We start from the raw sequence: 21385 nt of genomic DNA on the forward strand, positions 1-21385 counted from the left end.
GACAGTCATTCAGGACCGTATTTGTTTAACAGGAAATGACATTTTATAGGCCCCTTGAAAACAAGCTAATATTGACAAGGTGGAAATGTGATGGTAATGTTGGCTTAGTTAAACATCCCAACATTTTTCCACGCTCCCGGGCACCAGGGGTATGTTCGCTCTCTTGATTCTGCTACAAGCAAGGAACCGGGTCTGATCCGCAATGGCTGATTCTTCTTGTTTGTTGAGGACGTTTCACCTTTCATCCAAAAGGCTTCTGCAGTTCTAACATTTGGGTGTGGCGTCTCCCTAGTTGTGTCTCTGGTGGGTGTGTCCCTATTGTACCACCCACCAGCAACAGCGAGATGCCATGCCTCAATTTTTGGAAGGAGGAAGCCTTTTCGATGAAAAGGGAAACGTCTTCAACGACCAAGAAGCGTACACTTGCTTTGATTCAACCCTCGCAGATGATCATGACCTGGATCACTGAGGAGCTGGGTCTGATCCAGTTGGACAAAAAATGCCAAACAAGCACAAACTAAATGACGATTATTAGTTGAAAAGGTTGTTAACTTCAGCGCGTACTCACTCGGGTTCCAGCAGCTTCAGTACGTTTCTTTGCTCGTCTTTTACCATGAGTCCGTTATGCTTCCCGCAGGAGCTTGCAGCTTTGCGAAGTCAAGTCAACTCCAGCTCTGTGAATGTGGAAGTGGATGCCAGACCCCAGGAGGACATGACCAGGACCCTTGATGAAATCAGAAGACAGTATGAAGCCATCACTGAGAAGAACCGTCGCGATATGGATAACTGGTATAAGGCCAAGGTGAGCAGGGCCACATGGGCCATGTGCCTTCATGTGAATGACAAATGATTTCTCACTTTTGGAATAACTGCATTTTAATCACACCCTCCAGTTTGACGAGTTGAACAAGCAGGTTGCAAACAGCACGCAGATCCTCCAGACCTCCCGCACTGAAATTAGTGAGCTCCAGAGGACTTTGCAGGCCCTACAGATTGAACTGCAGTCACAGCTTAGCCTGGTAAGAAGACATCTTCCACAAACATTCACAAAGCTGCGACATCATAATATCATATCCTATCCATTTCTTTTCTTTTGACAGAAATCTGCTGTGGAGAGTCAGTTGGCAGAGACAGAGTCCCGCTACAGCTTGCAGCTGAGCCAGCTCCAGGCCATCGTCAACGGCCTGGAAAACGAGCTCAGTCAGATGAGGCTGGAGATCGAGAGGCAGGCAGCAGACTACCAGATGTTGCTGGACATCAAGACCAGGCTGGAGATGGAGATCGCTGAATACAGAAGATTGCTGGACGGCGAGGATGTAAAGTAAGAGAGCGCTCGCTTGTAACTGAGCATCTGACCAAAGGCAAAAGGGAAGAAGCCCTGCCAAACAGAAAGCAAATGAATATTGTCTTCTAATATCCAGAAATCAAGGTGAAAGATTGGTAACATTTACTTTTTTCTTACTTGCAGGACCATTCAAATCGTCAAAGAAGTAAAAGGTAAGTTGATGGAATTAGTTTTCTCCCATTTAAAGTGAATTGAAGTGACATGATATATTAATTTCCTGTTTTCGTTCTTTCTGCAGCGCAACCAGTCATAACCCAGAGGAAGAGAGTAGTGATTGAGGAGATTGTTGATGGAAAAGTGGTGTCTCGCACAGAAGATGTAGATTCACAGGTCATCTCCAAGTAGACTGGATTCCAGCAGATCTGGGTCAGACAATAAGTTCAAAACAATGTACCGTACTCATGGTTGTCAAACAAGGTCTTTTTAGGTGTCTTTCTCTGATTTGAAGCTGATGTCTCATTGATTTAAACGCCAAATTTAAATGCCAAACTTCACCAAAACGTAACCATCGAGGTCTGAAATGCCAATAAAAAGTGCCAATAAAAAGACAAACTACTGTGTTTTCAATGCTTTTGTGTTATTGGCTAAAATCATAAGAGTGGGGTTTAAATATTATCCAGCGGTGTGAAAAAGTGTTTGCCCCCGTCCTGATTTCTTATTTACTTGCTCGTTTGCCACACTTCAATGTTTCACATCATCAAACTAATGTAAACATGAGTCAATGACAACACAACTCAACACAAAATGCACTTTTTAAATGAAACTTTTTATTATTAAGGGAGCAAAAAAATCCAAAGCTACATGTCCCTGGTGTGTTTTGGATCATTGTCCTGCTGCAGAACCCCGTTGCTTTCAGCTTGAGGTCACCAACAGATGGACGGACATTCTCCTTCAGCAGAATTCATGCTTCCATTTATCACAGCAAGTCTTGCAGGTCCTGAAGCAGCAAAACAGCCCCAGACCATCACACTACCACCACCATATTTTACTCTTGTATGATGTTCTTTTTCTGAAATACTGTGTTACTTTTATGCCAGATGAAATGGGACACACACCTTCTAAAAAGTTCAACTTTCGAAGAAGTACCACCGTGAGTAGTTTTCCAAAAGTCTAAAGGATCATCAAGATGTTTTCTGGCAAAATTGTGACCAGCCTTAATGTGCTTTTTGTTCAGCAGTGGTTTTGGTCTTGGAGCTCTTTTTTATGGTGGAGTCATGAACACTGACCTTAGCTGAGGCAAGTGAGGCCTGCAGTTGTTTGGATGTTGTTGCGGGGTCTTTTGTGACTTTTGTAATCTTTTGGATGAGTCATCGTTGTGCTCTTGGGGCATTTTGGTTGACTGGCCACTCATGGGAAGGTTCACCACTCTTCCAGATTTTCGCCATTTGGGGGGGGGCTAACATTTTCACACAGGGCCATGTAGGTTTGGATCTTTTCCTCTTCCTTCACAACAAAAAGTTTCATTTAAAAACTGTATTTTGTGTTCAGTTATGTTGTCATTGACTAATATTTGACGAATCATTTGTTTGATGATCTGAAACATTTAAGTGTGACAAACTGGAAAAAAAAAGAAATCAGGAATGGTGCAAAGACGTTTGCACACCGCTGTGTATACTGTGCTATAAATGTATACTGTATGAGTCTTAACGGAACAAGAATACACTGACTTGCCACTGGAGTGTAGTTCTAGTTCTAGTCATTTATTGCAGCCTCTGCCATTGGATGACAGTGCCATCGTGTGGTGAAAGTACAGTATTTGTAGAGTACACCTACAGTACGTGCAGTGTTAGTACACTTTTATTTGATAACAGTTACGGTATTTCAGTCTTCCTGGTGGTTTCCTCTTTTGCATATTTGCATCAAATTCCATCACCGCCTGGCTTATCCTCACTCGCTCGTCAGGACCTGGGGGGGATGACAAAATAATGCACCACGGGAAGTTGACGTCATCGCGGCACCTCCTCGGTGACGTCACTTGACAGACTTGGTATTATGGCAGCGACATCGGCAGCATCGCTACGTCGTTCTGGGACGACGTTGGAGGAGATCAGCGTTGAAAAGCAATTCTTTGCTAATGAGGGCCGACTTGGACGCTGTCCTTGGTGCTGGCTTTCCTCCCGACAGGGACGAACCTCTCTGAAGTGTCGGGTCTTGTGATGGAATCGGTCCCGGTTCTCACGGTGAAAGGCTGCACCCCCCCCACACACACACACACACTCCCCACCCTCCCCACCCCCCGCCCGGCGGTGTGGCGGCGATGGCGGTGAGGAACCAAGTCTCACATGAGTAAGCGCGCCTCCGCAAAAAGAGCGAAGGGGGAGGGCTGCATCCACTTGTAGTGGCTAGGTCGTGTCAAATATCCATTGGGTCGATACCAAGGGTTGTATAAGTGTCGAATCGATAGTGTGTTTATTTTCACGAGGATCTGTGCTTTTTGTTGCGTTGTTAGATATTTTTACATTTTATTTATGATTTCATCAATATTGGACTGATACCAGAATATGCAGTATCGCCCAACACTGTTATTATCCACTATGCATCTTTGTGCTGCAGTTTCCTGTTCAGATACCATTTTAATTCACACCCGTCATGAATGTAATGAATCACAAAAAACCCACAGCATTCTTGAAATACACCGTCGTTTGTTTCGTACAAATCTTTGTTATCGTCAAATGACAAAGTGGGCCGTGACACATTTCATACCCGAGTTTGTAAGTTTGGCATTGAAATCAACGACGCAATACGTCGAAAAAGACCAAACAGAGTCACAATAAGCAGGAAATGATTCGGATCTGTTACCACGTTTCATAAATAAATAATACAATAAATAATACTTTTATTCAACATTTGCATTTGAAAACTTTCTGGAAAATTCGGAAAAATGAGGGAAATGATGCTCTTCCATCATGGTTTTTTTGTTATTAGCATTTTCTTCTCAGGAAATGGGAGGGCGCCAGGAAGGGCAAAATACGCTGGTTTCCGGGTGAAACCAGGTGGTCGGGGGGTGTGCCCCAATCATGGCTTTCTTTGTCGTATTGATGTATTGTTGAATTATTCACAAAAAATATCTTTTTTGTTTGCCTAAAACAAGGCAAGTCACAGTGCCCTCTACTGGTCAAGCATGTGAAATATGGACTTAAATATAAATAAATATGGACTTGAAGGCAAAACACATGAAAAAATAGAGCAGTCGGCTTGTGTTGTATCTACGAGTGTTCGTACGTCGGATGTTGGTTAGTAGACTTAGACTTAGAGTACATGTGACTTTATTCTCCTAATATTTGGACTATTCTTGGAAAACGACTGTTCCTCGCTTTCATTTTTTTAAGTCGTCTTGTTTAACTGTATTTTTAGAATGTACAGAGGGCCATTAAAAAGCAGCTGGGGGGCCGACCTTTGGACACCCCTGGATTACAATCATGATGATTATGAATCTTGAATTTTGAGTGATCCACAAATGAAAGGCGAAAATCCCCAAATCCTTCAATGATCAAGGAAACGCTCAAATAAAAAGTATCCGTATCGGGATCGTCAAGATGGGTTCACAAACTCATTCAATGATCGGTATCGCCAATAGTGGCCCTATACTATATAGTTGGTATCGGATCGACACCAATACAGGCGGTATCGCCCACATATCCAGAGCGCGTACCAGCGAGAGAGAACGGGGGACTCCGCCTAAACCGCTTCAGCATCCAGAGGCTCCAGTCCAGAAAAAGACGGCGGAGGAACCACAAAGCGAACCAGCGTCACGGAATGGGGTCCTTGTGAGGCGGCTTGGAGGTGGGCAGGTGGGGGTGGGGGGTGGGGGGCCGACTTCCGCAGCGGAAAAGCCCGACAACGAAGCACAACCGAGGGTGCCTGCAACCATGACCCGCTTGCACGATTCGCCAGGGCTGCGGCCGCCGCCGCCGCCGCCGCCTCACCAGCGGAGGAGCATTTCTTGAGGTGTTGCTCGGTAAACGCTCCGAGAATCCTGTCAGCCGAAACGACACGACGAGGAAGAGGAGGAGGAGGTGGTGGTGGTGGTGGAGTGCTGGTGGAAAATATGTCCGCCTCGGTGGGGCCACAGAGCGGCCCTCGCCCACCCACCGTGCCGCCATCCATGCCGGACCTGCCGGACTTGAGCCATCTCACCGAGGAGGAACGGAAGATCATCATGGCAGTGATGGCTCGGCAAAGGGAGGAAGAGGAGAAGGAAGAAGCCATGTTAAAGTAAGAAGTTGCTGTGAAGACTCATTTGACCAATCTTCTCATCTCCAGCATATTGTGACCTCATTTTCAGTGCATGTGCTTGTATGTTCCGTTTGGGATGCGTGTTCTCCCCCATGCGGCTGCAACAGCAGATCAAGCGTGATGCTTCACTGCCTGGATCAATACATTAAAACAGCATCCATGCCCATGACCTGGAGCAGGGTCACCCCCCCTTCTACGATAAGACGGGGTGTGACGGCGGATGAATCATAGCGTCATCGGCCCCGCTTGTTTGTCATCAATGGGGGTTGCACCCCATCCTCACGCGTGCCGGCGAGAGTGATTTTTGGAAACCCTGTGAGTAATTGCTGTGACGATAACGGCGACAACGTTGACATGATCGCCGCCACGGGCCCCTTTCGCAAGGTCTTGGAGAGGCGGCGTGCGCAAGCGTTTGTGCTGCTCTCGGCGGGCAGAAGCAGCTGGGGTGTGGTTGGGAATATTAGCAGGCCGTAGTTGCCTGGACAGCGCACAGATTAGAGATGGGATCTGCTGTATTGTTCCGGCTTTGTCGTTGATGAAATGGCCGTTTGTCACCTGAAGCCTGGAGGATTTTCAGGTGGCGTGTCGTGCAGATTGATGCTAAGCTATCAGAAGGGAAATGATGCGCTCGCTCACGTTCACCTGCTCGAGTCGAAGGGATGCTTTTCTCTAAACTAAGTGGTGCTACTTCTGCACCCCAGACATTGATACAACGCCAGTGGGTGATTGTTTTACATGTTTTAATGCACAAGCAGCTGGCGCTGGACTCTCCCTGTGTGCAGGCATGAACGAGTGCCCTGAGTTTGTCTTCAAAAGCCTAATCAAGAGCGATGCCGTTGCAGCATCGCAGCATTCTGGCTCGCTTCGATCCTAATCGTTGTTTTCATTTCCTGGCTGCAGCCTTCAGGGCAGAAAGCTGCTGCGCGCCCCTGGGGAGGAAGTGATGTATTTAATGTTCCACGGGGCGAAGCTCAAGTTCTGTCAATAATGGCCTCATCATTTGGGAAATCATTGATTTACCGAAGAACCCCTCGGTATTTTCGCGACATGTGGCGTTATCTGTAAATGCAGCGTTGCTGGTGCTGTTTTTCAGAAGGCTTTATAGGTGCAAGAAGCGTTTCCCATTGTGTGCATTCGTAGCTGCATGTTTTTTAGCTGTTCTTATATCTTTAGAATGCACAGAAAAGTTAAAGACGTGCAGCATGTGTTCATTTCTCACAAAAAAGTGTACTTTTCCTTTAAGTAGCAAAGCGAAATAACATAAGTTTATCGAGCAGGAACACACTTTGTCCTGCAATGCTTGTTGACCTTTCATTTGTTATCAAACATTTTGCTGTATAAACATGGAACCTACCAAAGAAAACATCACACTCCCATCTTTCATCAGAAAGAAAAAGTTTGTTTCTACCTTTTTGTGTTCTTTAGTGATCGGCAGTAGAAGATAAACATACGTACGTTTCAGGGAAATATCAGTTGCTGACTAAAACACTGCCGACATTTCAAACGTAACTTTAACTTTGCTTTCGTGACAGCTCAAATATCTAAACAACTATACCACAACATAAGCAACACCAAAGATCATTACCTCCTTGCGTCTCTCCCGCAAAAAAAACCCTCAAAGAGGAATAAATCCGCTGTTGGGATCGGGCGTTCGGGTTCATAAAAACTTACAACGACGTCTTTGAGATCGAAGGAGTTAAACAGGACGGATTTAAGATTTTTCAATGATCATTTTATTCTGTGAATTGTGTTATTTTGAACTAAAAAATAAATTACTTGAAAATGCATGCATCAAATTAAATTAAAGTTTCTGTCAAATCGTACAAAGTTTCTTTCACCGGTCCATCGCGTCGGCGGGCACTGCCAACAAGGTGTGCCCTTTTATTTTCTCCAGCGGTTGGCAACCTCACAGCCGTGCTCGATTGGTAAATACATTTTGTTAGCTAAAAATATGAAACTTGATGACGAGCGAAATGAAAAACAGCACGATGTCATTTTTTACATTTTATATATTTCAAAAGGTTTATTTTTAATTCCAACAATTACGTTTCCATAAAGTTAACAGTGAAGCACAAGATATTTCAGTGATCTATTATTTTTTTCTTGACCGTACCAAAGAAGAAAAGAAAAAGAGAACAGTGATCTTGTGACTGTGAACATGTGTATTTCCCAAAATACAGTGCAACCTGTTTATGTCAACACCCACATCGACATAAGCGCTTGTCAACATAACCGAAATGGCAACCGGCGACCTCAAAGACCAAGGTCTTCGAAACTCCTCCCTTACTGAGCGTGAATGGAGGCAAGCTGCGCTAGCTTAGTTTAGCAGAGCATGCTGGTGTGGCTGTGTGAGTGTGTGAGTGTTTTACCGCTCGTTTATGATGCACACTGACGAGTGTGAGTGAAATCAGACAAATAAGATGGCTCGTCTTAACTGTCAATAGACAGACATCGTCCACACACACAACACACTTCCATCCTTCAAAACGGGAGCCACTTCCTGTCTAATTGTGTAAACAAAATAATGGTGTCTTAAAAGATATCTTACATTCAGAACGCAACTGGACTTGCATCGGCGACTGCGTCTTCCTGAACCGCAAGCGTGGGCATTACAGTTTGTTGAGGATTTTGTAACAACGCGTGCAGAGGCCGCACCGTGGCCGAGTGGTGCGCATGTTGTTAGCATGTTAGCATGTTGGCCACACAGTCAGGAGATCGGGAAGACCTGGGTTCTCCCTGTGCATGCGTGCGTTCTGGTATCACCCACATTCCGAAAAACATGCATGTTGGGTTAGCTGGGATAGGCTCCAGCATACTCCCACGATCCTAATGAGGATAAGCGGCATAGAAATTGGATGGATGGAGGGCGGGCAGAGGCTGACGTCCTATTAGAAAAGTTAGCCGAGCTAAATCCATTGGTGAATTACTGGACACAATTAGCCAGTGATGTATTGCATCCATAAATGTAAGGATTTAGCAAACAATCTATGCTGGTAAAATACGTGTAAAAGGCACAAAATGGAATTCTGAAAAATTAAACAGAAAAAACTGAATTTGTAAAAAAAACCCCCAAAAAACAGAATTTGGGAAAAAAATAAGCCAGATTTCGTAGGGCCCTCGGATAATGAAGGATTTTTGCTTGCTGACATGGTTTTCCTCCATTTGTGCATTTTTTTATTTAGATAACGGGGTTGAAAATGGACCCCCGCCACACTTCGGACACCCCTGAGTTAGGCGATGTATGCTCCAGTGCACATAACATGGGGGGGTTCGCTCACAGTGACAAACGTCCATCAGAGGTTTAACGTCCACAAAGGAGACGGAACCATTTGAGCAGTTGACAGCCCTGATGGACTGTCCTTATTTTGGTGTAAGCATGCAAAAGGCGTGCAAAAGGCATGCAAAAGGGGTGCAAAAGGCGTGCAAAAGGCGTGCAAAAGGCGTGCAAAAGGCGTGCAAAAGGCGTGCAAAAGGCGTGCAAAAGGCATGATCACTTCCCTGTGACTCAACCTCAAGTGGAAGAACTCAAAGTCCAAGTGTGAAGTTGTGCTCCTTGTTGGCTACTTGGGCTCTATGGGGGCAGGTTTAAGCACAGGAACGTCCCCTCGTTTCCCTCAGCACAGCCAGCGGGACACTGGACAAGATGCTCATCAATGACTTCATGTCACAACAGACTGGACCAATAAATACACAGTAGAATAAATAAATAAATACACAGTAGAATAAATAAATAAATAAATACACAGTAGAATAAACAAATAAATACACAGTAGAATAAATAAATAAATACACAGTAGAATAAATAAATAAATACACAGTAGAATAAATAAATAAATACACAGTAGAATAAATAAATACACAGTAGAATAAATAAATAAATACACAGTAGAATAAATAAATAAATAAATACACAGTAGAATAAATAAATAAATACACTGTAGAATAAATAAATAAATACACAGTAGAATAAATAAATAAATAAATACACAATAGAATAAATAAATACACAGTAGAATAAATAAATAAATAAATACACAATAGAATAAATAAATACACAGTAGAATAAATAAATAAATAAATACACAGTAGAATAAATAAATAAATACACAATAGAATAAATAAATACACAATAGAATAAATAAATACACAGTAGAATAAATAAATAAATAAATACACAGTAGAATAAATAAATAAATACACAATAGAATAAATAAATACACAATAGAATAAATAAATACACAGTAGAATAAATAAATAAATAAATACACAGTAGAATAAATAAATAAATACACTGTAGAATAAATAAATAAATACACAGTAGAATAAATAAATAAATACACAATAGAATAAATAAATACACAATAGAATAAATAAATACACAGTAGAATAAATAAATAAATAAATACACAGTAGAATAAATAAATAAATACACTGTAGAATAAATAAATAAATACACAGTAGAATAAATAAATAAATACACAATAGAATAAATAAATACACAGTAGAATAAATAAATAAATACACAGTAGAATAAATAAATAAATAAATACACAGTAGAATAAATAAATAAATACACTGTAGAATAAATAAATAAATACACAGTAGAATAAATAAATAAATACACTGTAGAATAAATAAATAAATACACAGTAGAATAAATAAATAAATAAATACACAGTAGAATAAATAAATAAATACACAGTAGAATAAATAAATAAATACACAGTAGAATAAATAAATACACAGTAGAATAAATAAATAAATACACAGTAGAATAAATAAATAAATAAATACAGAGTAGAATAAATAAATAAATACACTGTAGAATAAATAAATAAACACAGTAGAATAAATAAATAAATACACAGTAGAATAAATAAATAAATAAATACACAGTAGAATAAATAAATAAATACACAGTAGAATAAATAAATACACAATAGAATAAATAAATACACAGTAGAATAAATAAATAAATACACAGTAGAATAAATAAATAAATAAATACACAGTAGAATAAATAAATAAATACACTGTAGAATAAATAAATAAATACACAGTAGAATAAATAAATAAATACACAGTAGAATAAATAAATAAATAAATACACAGTAGAATAAATAAATAAATACACTGTAGAATAAATAAATAAATACACAGTAGAATAAATAAATAAATAAATACACAGTAGAATAAATAAATAAATACACAGTAGAATAAATAAATAAATACACAGTAGAATAAATAAATAAATAAATACACAGTAGAATAAATAAATAAATACACTGTAGAATAAATAAATAAATACACAGTAGAATAAATAAATAAATAAATACACAGTAGAATAAATAAATAAATACACAGTAGAATAAATAAATAAATACACAGTAGAATAAATAAATAAATACACAATAGAATAAATAAATACACAGTAGAATAAATAAATAAACACAGTAGAAATAGTGTGGAAAAATACGTTTCCATTTGGGACTGGCGAAAGGGACTTGGTTAGTACTTGTATCTCACAGACAGGTTCTGCGGTCCGGCCTGGACATGGCGTGTTTTCCCTGTGTTTGAGTCACTTCCTGTTTGCCCCCCCACTCAGCTTCCCAAGCACCGGAACACATTTACAGCAACACACATGAGCAGGAATCTTATTTCTGTCGTATTTTCTCTTATTATGTCTGCTGTATTGGGTACTAGGAGTGCAAAGGTGACTATAGGGGTGTTATTTCATGTGTAGAGGACTCTGATCATGTTAAACATCGCATTTAGATAGACGTAAACAGATTTTCGATGCTCTAACTGCAAAACTATTCCAATTACAAATAAGCACCCCTGCTTCCTGGAAATTCCCGAATGGATATGGATTGGTAGGGAACCAGTTAACCGCAGTAAACGAGGGGTTCATGCGTATGTGTCAAACTCAAATCTGGCCCACGTAGCAATTTCATGCGGAATTTGGGAAATAGCACTGCGGACCTCAACAAACAAAGTGCTTGCAACTGTCTATGTAACATATTTCTATTAGACGTCGATGTAACGGCATGAATACATGAATACAGGGAATGTTTGTTGGGGTGTGCCGAAAGAGGCAAGCACCTGGCAGAAGTGGTTGGAGAAAAATCCGCTCATCTGCCAACGGCACCTCACACGGGACTGCTTTGTGAACACGGGCCAATACGAAGCCGGACTATCCGCCAAACTGTTGCTGAAGTCCGACGCCTTTCCAACGTTACTTGGTGGCGTTGAAGAGTCAGAAGAGCAAACTGTAAACAGCAATTAGCAGTGTCCTAACTGTGTTTATTTTGTGTACAGAAAGTCATCGGACAAAAGCTGTCCTGGGGAGCACTTGGGAGTGTGACCAATCACAGCGCAGTGGGCTCGCGTGAGGCCCGGGGTGGAGTAAACACAGAGCGTTTAGGCGGGAGGCAGGAAACACTGCAGGAAGAGGTGCAGGTTATTGTGTGTGGCTGCTCCAGCGGAGTCCAGAACTCAATACGGAAATGAGTAAAATAGGCTGAAAGTGTAAAAGTGACCACAGTCTTTTATTCAGGATGAATTGCACAACCATTCTTACTAAGGGCGCCAAAATGAACAATAATTGAACTGTACATGACTAGAAAAGACTGAAGTTGAACTATTACGGCGTGATGGATGTGGTATATCCGTAGACCACCTACTGTAAGTAAATCGGATATGAGTTTTGGTCCGTATCAGCCAGCCTTCCTGGGGTGAAGCAGCCGCTACTTCACTGCAACCTGTAGTTAGCTTAAGACCGCAGTGTGTCGGCCAACCACATGACTTTTTGGGGTGGAAAAATCAATCTTTTTGTTTAGCTTAGCTTAACCAGCGTGTCACACTGGAGATGAAGGGAAACCAGTTTCCAAAGCCGGCCTGAGAGTTTGAAGGTTTCTAGCAGAAAAATGTTAACATTGAATTATGGATCAAGTCTTAAAAATAGCACACACTTGGAAGCGGCTCCTGAAATATTTAAATACTCGGTTCATTGGCTGCTGTTGTTGCTCTCGGTCTTTTTTCCCAATGTTAACCTTTGAATATTCTGTCCCAGGATAGCATGAAAGACAGTTTGGTCCTGAACTGTATTGTCTGTTATAGCAGGATGACTGAATGAATGCTATTAAACCTCAACTGCAATGGAGAGTCAGTGGACACATTTGCACATTTTGCAATGCGTGTGCAGTGCATTTAGTGCAGATACAGTCGTCCTTGCGATATCACGGTTCGATTATCGCTCCCTCGCTATGTTGTGTTTTTTCACAAATTAATGAAGAAATAATTGCTGTGTACTGGCAGAGTATGGCCCTTTATTACTCAAAACACATTGAAATACAAGTGATGTGTAGCATTCTCTTCACTAGGTGGCAGTAATGACGCAAAACATTGCGACATTACCTTACATTAGGAAAAAAGCTTGTCCTCCCATTCTGTGTGGAAGTGGTATGTTTTTGGCTTCTTAAGTTTAGAAGAATTCAATTTGAGGCTAACTGGTTCACTCGCTAGCTTGTTAGCTTGCCAGCTGCTAGCTCGCAAGCTAGTGGCCGCCTCGAGTCCCTACAGCATAAGAGTTGCGCGATGAATAATAGGAAGGTAAAGGTGACTATAGACATGTTATTTTCATGTCTACAGGGCTCTACTGTGTTAAAAACCATATTTATATTTAGAAAATCATAAACAGGTTTTCTATCTTAATCTGGAAATATGACATTTTTTAACATTGAATCCGATATCGCTGAAATTCATCGATCACGAACCAATTAACCGCTATAAATGAGGGATGACTGTATAACATTGCTAACACTGTAGACTTTCAGCACGGTGAGTAAAAGCATGAGTGCGTTTGACCACGGGTGCCCTTCCAGCCAGGAAAGGCAGAAGCGCACAAGACACTTACTCTACGATACCGACCTGATATTGCAACCTTGCATGTTGGCCGATACATATCAGCACGAATCATACGTGTTTTCATTTAGGAGTGCACACTAAATATCAGCGGGCCGATATGACGTCATATCAATAAATCTGATTAAAAAATAAATGATACAAAAATAAATCATGAAAAAAGCGTTCCAGTGCGGCGAGATTACTCAAACTGTGCTGTTGGTGGGTTAGGGTGAGCAAATCAAGCGCTTCATTCCTCCTACCTGTGCTGTAAACGGGGGGGGGGGGTCTAATCAGTGTTTCCAAGACTGCGTATGATTAAAGTTCTTGAACATCGCTACGAAATACCATCACGCCCTCACTTTAGCCAGAAAGTTCTACCAGCACGTCACGGAAAAGCTGCAGGTGGTGTCGCCACGCAGCCATCGCACGCGTCCGCTTCACTGCTGAACTAACCGTCCCTCACATCCCGTCACAGTCTTTCAACGCTTGTTTATTTTACTATTATTTTCCTATTAAAAACAACTTAGTCTAATTTATTTGAAATATCACCCAAATCTGTCACTTTTATTATTTTAAAAAAGAAAAGTTCTGTTTGCATAAAAAAAAATAAAAGCATTTTAAGTCATTTTTTTCTTCCGGAACAAACCAGAATGACATTTTAGTGTCCCGTTACACCCCTAATGTACATCCAGCATGCGTGTGTGTGTGTGCATGTGCACGTACGGTCCAGCAGGGTAGATTGGATATAGCCTTCTCCTAATTCAAATAACGAAAAAGCATCAGGAGTGTCTGCAACCCCCGTAGGAATGGAGAGCGAGGTGGAAAAGAAAGCATGAGCGAGCGAGAAAGAGACAGAGAGTGTGTGTGTGTGTGTGTGTGTGTGTGTGTGTGTGTGTGTGTGTGTGTGTGTGTGTGTGAGTCATCAGTGTTTCCTCTAAGTACGTCCACACATAAATACAAATCCACAGCAGGATAAAAGCCCCCATGAAGCGCTGGCCCAACACGTCTGGGGGGGTTAGTTGTCAGCACTCCTGAGGTTTCCATGATTTGATCTTTTTCTCAATTTCACAAACGATTGTCTTTAGAAGAGGACACTTTTCAGTGCTTGGAGATTTTAGCCAGCGTGTTTTTATTCCTCACTGCCGGGTTCACTTTGCTGTGACTCGTGTGCCAGTTTTGACTCGTGCTAGTTGCTACTTTTACCTGCTAACTAGCAGTTGCGCAGCCTGTTTCTAAATGGTAGACTTCTGAGGAAGAAAAAGCGTTGATGTGAGGTCTGCACATGATAGAATTCCCAAGAAGTTGGTATTTCCTGGTAATTAGGGAGCTAAGAGTGGGTAGGAACGTGGAATATACTGTAATGGAATATAGGAGGACCGTGCAGGGTTGCTTCAACTCAGATCTCCATGGCTGCTGAGATGGACTGGGGGGATTATACGGTGCTTGTGATTACGCCACAGCCACTCCCCTTCACTCCACTCATGGCTTATACGTCACCCAGCTGCCCGTGTGGGGTCAGAGGATTTATACACCACATGTGATTTATATAGGTGCCGTGTGGGTCTGTGGGCGTGGCTACGTTTGACGGACGTATGTTATTTTAGTGCTTACCGGTCTTGGACAGAACAGAATTGAGTTGAAGATGAGAGGGCAAGTATAGCGTCGTGGTTATGGAATAAAAATGGTGAATGGATGGATGGAGCCATAGGTGCAAGAAAAGAGCAGACTGAGGGCACATGAGTCCATGCCAAAAAAGCACTCACTCGCTCGCTGGGACAGGCTGATGTCGTCTGATGCGGGGGCACGCTGGAACCATGGAGCACACAGGAACTTGACAGCCATGACACCAAAAATGAGCATGACCCAACACGGTCCGGTACGACATCTGACCCGATGGAGACGCCAAACGCTGCCTTTGCAAACACAGAAAAGCTCATTTTGACAAGAATGCCTTTGTTACTGCTTGCACTGCATCTCACGTGTCCTAAGACAGGCAGCCCTCGCTACTTCGCGCTTTCACTTTCCTGCCGTCACTCTCGTGGTTTTTCTAAGTCAGTGTGCTCATACTTTACTGCTGTTCGGCTGACCCCGGCCTATTATTAATGAAGAATATGGATGGATGGGTGGATGGGTGGGTGGATGGATGGTTGGATGGATGATGGATGGATGGGTGGATGGATGGATGGATGGATGGGTGGATGGATGATGGATGGATGGTTGGATGGATGATGGATGGATGGGTGGATGGATGGATGATGGATGGGTGGATGGATGGGTGAATGGATGATGGATGGGTGGATGGATGGGTGGATGGATGGATGGATGATGGATGGGTGAATGGATGATGGATGGGTGGATGGATGGATGATCGATGGGTGAATGGATAATGGATGATGGATGGATGGGTGGATGATGGATGGGTGGATGGATGGATGGATGGGTGGATGGATGGATGGATGGATGGATGATGGATGATGGATGGATGGATGGGTGGATGGATGATGGATGGATGGGTGGATGGATGGATGGGTGGATGGATGATGGATGGATGGGTGGATGATGGATGGATGGATGGATGATGGATGATGGATGATGGATGGATGGATGGATGGATGGATGGGTGGATGGATGATGGATGGATGGTTGGATGGATGATGGATGGATGGGTGGATGGATGGATGGGTGGATGATGGATGGATGGATGGATGATGGATGGATGGGTGGATGATGGATGGATGGATGGATGATGGATGGGTGGATGGATGGATGGATGGATGGGTGGATGATGGATGGATGGATGGGTGAATGGATGGATGGATGGATGATGGATGGATGGATGGATGATGGATGGATGGGTGGATGGATGATGGATGGATGGGTGGATGGATGATGGATGGATGGGTGGATGATGGATGGATGGGTGGATGGATGATGGATGGATGGATGGATGATGGATGGATGGATGGATGATGGATGGATGGATGATGGATGGATGGATGGATGGGTGGATGGATGATGGATGGATGGGTGGATGGATGATGGATGGATGGGTGGATGATGGATGGATGGGTGGATGGATGATGGATGGATGGATGGATGATGGATGGATGGATGGATGATGGATGGATGGATGATGGATGGATGGAATACATCATGCTGTTTTGTGGTTTAATACGGCCTTTTATTAGTTCAAAAATGTATGTTGAACTCATTGAATTCCAGCCATTTGTCAAAGGACAACCCTCTCAGGAGCGGCCATTTTAGACCATTTTGGCTGATCTTTCAAGGCACACAGATTATTGTGTTCTCTGGTGAAATAAACATGGAACCCACCAAAGTCTTTTATCAGAAAAAAAAGTTAGTTCCTACCTTTTTCCGTTCTTTAGTAATGAGCAGTAGAACATAACATACATTTGTGAAAAGCCTAACTTTTACTTTATCTAAACAACTACACACACAACAACACAAACAACACAAAAGGATTGTTCTACATCCACATATTTGTTTTACAAATATAACACCATCAACGATGTACAGTTTCCACATTTGGAACTCAGCTATGTGTGAGCATGTGTGTGCACGCGTGCACGTGCGTGTGTGTTTTCCCTACCTTTGCATGCTACGCTCCTCCACTCGCTCCCACTTCCACTTCTTTGCTGTTGAGTGTGTTTTTACATGCGAACGATCCCTGCCGAGCACTCATCAAATGCACTTCTGCCACCTTGTGGCCGTTTTTGTGGCTTAAAAAAGGGACATCCATCGGTGTGCAGTTGCGTCATCACCCCTTTTGCGTATCACGCAAAAAAAACGTGAAAGATGTATAAATACATCTTTGGGATCGAGCGTTCGGGTTTGAGTTAAGCAAATTGTACGTATTTTTGGCCTAAATGAAGCATTTTCAAGCATTTTCATGGCTAAATGAAGTAAAATACCGATGATAAGCAGCATTCTACACTGGCCACTAGGTGGCAGTAGTGTTACTGTAATGTTGGGTGAGACACACAAGCACCAGACTTGTTTGAATGATGTCACAGCAGGCACAATCATCCCCAACACGGGCTACTGTTGCGGCCGTAACCTCCACCGAGCATTTACAGCAACACAACGCGTAGGAGCAGACTGGTGACTACATTACGTCTAATTCTGTTATCATGTCTACCATAACGGGTAGTACCAGTGCCAAGGTTACTACACGGGTGTTATTTCATGACTAGAGAGCACTAGTAATGTTAAAAGCCGTAATTAGAAGGTCCTATCCTCTGACTACAAAAAAATTCCATTTATAAGTTTGTGGTGTGGAACCAATTAACCGTGATAAACGAGGGATTACTGTATTCAACGAAGCTTGTGTTGACTGGCATCAACAGTGTTTTTTTGCGTCGGTGAGCGTAATCGATGTTTGATTTGTAACTGAAGTCAACTGTTGGACTGTTTGGACGTCTTTCAGGCTCATGTGTTCATGTTGGAGACGCTCGTGGTGTGTCTCACTCACCGCGTGATGTCTGAAGCCACAGACTCACCCGTCCCAAGTTGCCAAAGCCTTGAGGAGCAGCAGGTTGATACCAGGAGGCTGTCGCTGATAGCTGGGATATTTGAAGCGCCACATTTGGGAATCAAGCCCCTTCAAGACAGAGAAGGATAGAACAGAATGTTTGAGAAACTCCCGCCTGTCGCACAGACACACACCGACCATCTGGCTGCGTTATTTTCACTCGCATTCGGCGGTTAACTTTTGCGATTGGCCAGACAGGAGACAGGAGCCGATGTACAGTACATCTCAAAGTCACCACAGCGTCATGGCGGGCAAACAAAAACCCAATGTTTGTGTTTGGGGAGCCGTCTGTTGCCCTTCGCTTGCACTTCTTCACTTGAACGCACTTCACGTGTGTTCTCATCTGTTTCTTTTCATTCCTTTTCCATCATGCTGTCCCTCCTCTACCCATCACCTCCTCCGCTTCCCAAGTGCTATTTATAGACGCACGGCTGTGTTGGCTCTTTCTTCAGCTGGTCTCCGGCCCCCACCCGTGTTTCCATCTTGACCTCGTTCATCCGGTCTTCCCCATCAATTCATTTATGTGGCGCCCCGCCTCAAACAAATAATCAGACATCTCAAGATGCTGTTTTTCAAACCAAATCTTGGGATTTTTTTCTGCTCTTTTTGGACACTTTTGGAGAAAGCTCGTATCGCTCTTCTCAACGAGCGACGTGTCCTGCTGTGGGCCCCTCCCCCATCAAAAAGCATCTAAAATCCAGTTTGTGACATAAAAAAAGTTCCTTTGTATTTTCAAACATATTGGGTTTGTGTTGTTTTTGGCTCACCTTTCGAGTCTCCCGTGAAGTCCGTAAGGCGCCTGCATCAAAAAACGGGTACTTTTTCGTAATCATGACAACATGGTGGTCCGGACTTGATGAGTTGGTCGACAGAGACGAGAGTCGACACAAGCGGGACTGATTTCAAGGAAAAGTGCACTTTTTTTGGAATGTTGCCCATCATCCGCAATCCTTATGTGGGACATGAACACACGTTTCCCCTTTTCTGTGCGTTCCAAGGATATAAAAACAGATAAAAAGAGGCAGCTGGTAATGGGACACACCTCTACGAAAATAAAAGCAAGCATAAAAATGGCTAACTGAAGTAAAATCCGAATATAAGGCCTTCAGAAGACGCATTCAACTGTGTTATGTGGACTTCTTTAGGGATGCATGTTATTTTTTGCCTTCTGTCTTAACATGGCTTGAAAAACAGCCATATCTGCCAGATTATTATCCACCCAATGTTTATCGTGCACCACTAGTGTTCTGCACTGGTCGCTAGGTGACGGTACACTGTGCATTGTTACGTTGATGAGGCAACAGCAACAACACAAAGTAAAAGAAAGCAACAACAAGGAACCCAATGCTAACGTGTGAGTCTATGTTATGTATTGTTCATGCCTTTTATGTCTGCTTTTCCTATTACGTCTACTTTATTGAGAAATACAAGTGTAAAAGTGACTATAGGGGTGTTATTTCATGTCCAGAGGGCTCTAATAAAAAACTTAAAAAACATAGGGGGCTTAAAAAACATATTTAGAAGGTCGTGAACAGCTTTTTGTTAAATAATCAAATATTTGATGTATAAGTAAAGCACACCGCCCGAACTTTGCTGTTGCGTCCCTGGAGCGGTGAAAAAAATCATCACTGGCTTAAGGAGTTTTGCGGAAATTCACTCATCACGGCCGGGCGTGGCACCAATTGACCGCGATAAATGAGGGATTGCTGTACACATGGGGGCATGCATTGACACCCGCGCACTTTGACTCTTGCTCGCCCAGTCACGCTTTCTTGCTCGTTCCATTTTCAATGAAGAATTGTAGGCTGAGCATGTGTTTGGATTTGGGCCTCGTGACACCAACTGGTTCTGTCCAGGCAGCCGTCATGCTTGGAAGAGAATTCCTCGTCACGTTTTACAAATGAAATCAATTGAAAGACCTTCAAATAGTCCATAAAGTCACAGCATCAGGACGTCTTCAGAATGCCTCTGAAGTCCTGAGGTTGGAGAGCAAACATGACAGTTTGTTTTCACCAAATCCACGCCTTTTTAGAGGATTGCTGTGGCGCTCCTGTGATGGTGCGTGTGGGCACAGATTTTCTATTTTTTTTGTACTAAAATAGTTGCTCGGTGCAGCTTTAGCTGCCCGTGTCCGCCGTAAGCAGTGGAAAGAATGATGAAAACGTGGCTCAAGAACAAGAACAGCTGCTGCGCTGACACCCGCTGACACCCAGCAGTAGATGCCGCCATGTTACCATGACAATCGGCTGTGAACCCTCTGTTTCTGACAGCTGCTCCCGTGGTGCTTGGGCTTGGCTGAGCCCCTGGTTCCCGTTGGCAGGACAGATAACTCCTTGTGGTCAGAGGTTATGACGTTGCTACCATGTTTTTGTTTTTTCATTAAAAGTGCATCTAGAGGCCTCGGTGCAGTACAGCAGATCCCCGCTCATCACCGTAGAGTCAGCCTCCCTTCTCTCTTCACTTTCCACTGTTCACTCACTACCAGTCCAGGCTTAAGCCCTAAATATGCCTCACACACTTTCAACACAGTTCAAGTATCAAGTATATTGCTACTCACCGCTAATGAATGATAACGTGAGGTGATACTGTAAGATGATACTACTACTCAAATTGTACTGAACCGGATGGAAAATAATAACATAAAACATACCGTTGAGTAATAGCGACCTTCATTTTGGTAACAAGCTTATTAGCGGATTAGTTGCCCATTTAGCTGCAGTTGAACCTTGGTTAGCATCATTCATCCGCTCCGGAAAGCGCGATTCTTACCCCCGGCATACTGGGAGGAGCGAAGGGGGGGACATTTTTGGAGTAATATGTCATTCCCCCGGAGCGGTCATTAAACAGAGACGTCACTGGCAAAAAGCAAAATGTTATCAACAAAATGTAGTGGAACCTGACAAATGCGGCCAAAATTGTGCCTCGGTTTGCATACATTTTGTGGCTAGCGTGCAATATGGCGTGCGTCTTGTCGTGCGTCCAACTGTGTTCTTAAAGCATCCTGGTTAGCATCCTATTAGCTTGCTAGTGGAAGTCAGCTCCGTCACCCGTCTATGACGTCGTCAGCGGTTGACTCTGTCGTTCTTTGCTAACTACCACGGTTACGCCACAAGTCGCAAAAATGTTAACACAAAAGACATTTTTATAGTTTTACACGCATAAAACACTTGTAAAAGCACATAAATGATGAATGAAAGGAGTTGATGAACATTTAAGGTTGCTTTAGCCTTCATTGAAGCCATGATTGTTGCCAAAGACGCGATGTGACAGCGAGATCAACACGGACGTACAGTATTGCTATGAGTCACATGTTGAATTATATTACATTTCTCACCTACTTTACCAAA

At 42.8% G+C, this 21385-nt stretch overlaps 2 protein-coding genes across 18 annotated transcripts in view; both read left to right on the forward strand.

Moving 5' to 3' along the window:
* krt97 (keratin 97) overlaps window positions 1-1912 on the forward strand; it is a 4405-nt gene extending 2493 nt beyond the window's left edge. Inside the window, exons 4-8 of the mRNA XM_054780295.1 lie at window positions 638-802; window positions 894-1019; window positions 1101-1321; window positions 1469-1497; window positions 1584-1912. Coding sequence (XP_054636270.1) covers window positions 638-802; window positions 894-1019; window positions 1101-1321; window positions 1469-1497; window positions 1584-1690 — 648 coding nt within the window. The 3' untranslated portion in view covers window positions 1691-1912. The remainder of the gene's footprint in view (window positions 1-637; window positions 803-893; window positions 1020-1100; window positions 1322-1468; window positions 1498-1583) is intronic.
* A 3163-nt stretch (window positions 1913-5075) lies between these two features.
* rims1b (regulating synaptic membrane exocytosis 1b) overlaps window positions 5076-21385 on the forward strand; it is an 83081-nt gene continuing 66771 nt past the window's right edge. For 5 of the 17 annotated variants that reach the window (XM_054780272.1, XM_054780280.1, XM_054780278.1 and 2 more), the window contains exon 1: window positions 5078-5560. In XM_054780272.1, coding sequence (XP_054636247.1) covers window positions 5394-5560 — 167 coding nt within the window. In that variant the 5' untranslated portion in view covers window positions 5078-5393. Of the gene's footprint in view, window positions 5561-21385 lie in introns of all 17 variants that reach the window. The other 12 variants (XM_054780281.1, XM_054780287.1, XM_054780284.1 and 9 more) reach the window with 5 other exon arrangements.

This window comes from Dunckerocampus dactyliophorus, chromosome 6, assembly GCF_027744805.1.
Source record: "Dunckerocampus dactyliophorus isolate RoL2022-P2 chromosome 6, RoL_Ddac_1.1, whole genome shotgun sequence".
Classification (NCBI taxonomy): Eukaryota; Metazoa; Chordata; class Actinopteri; order Syngnathiformes; family Syngnathidae; genus Dunckerocampus; species Dunckerocampus dactyliophorus.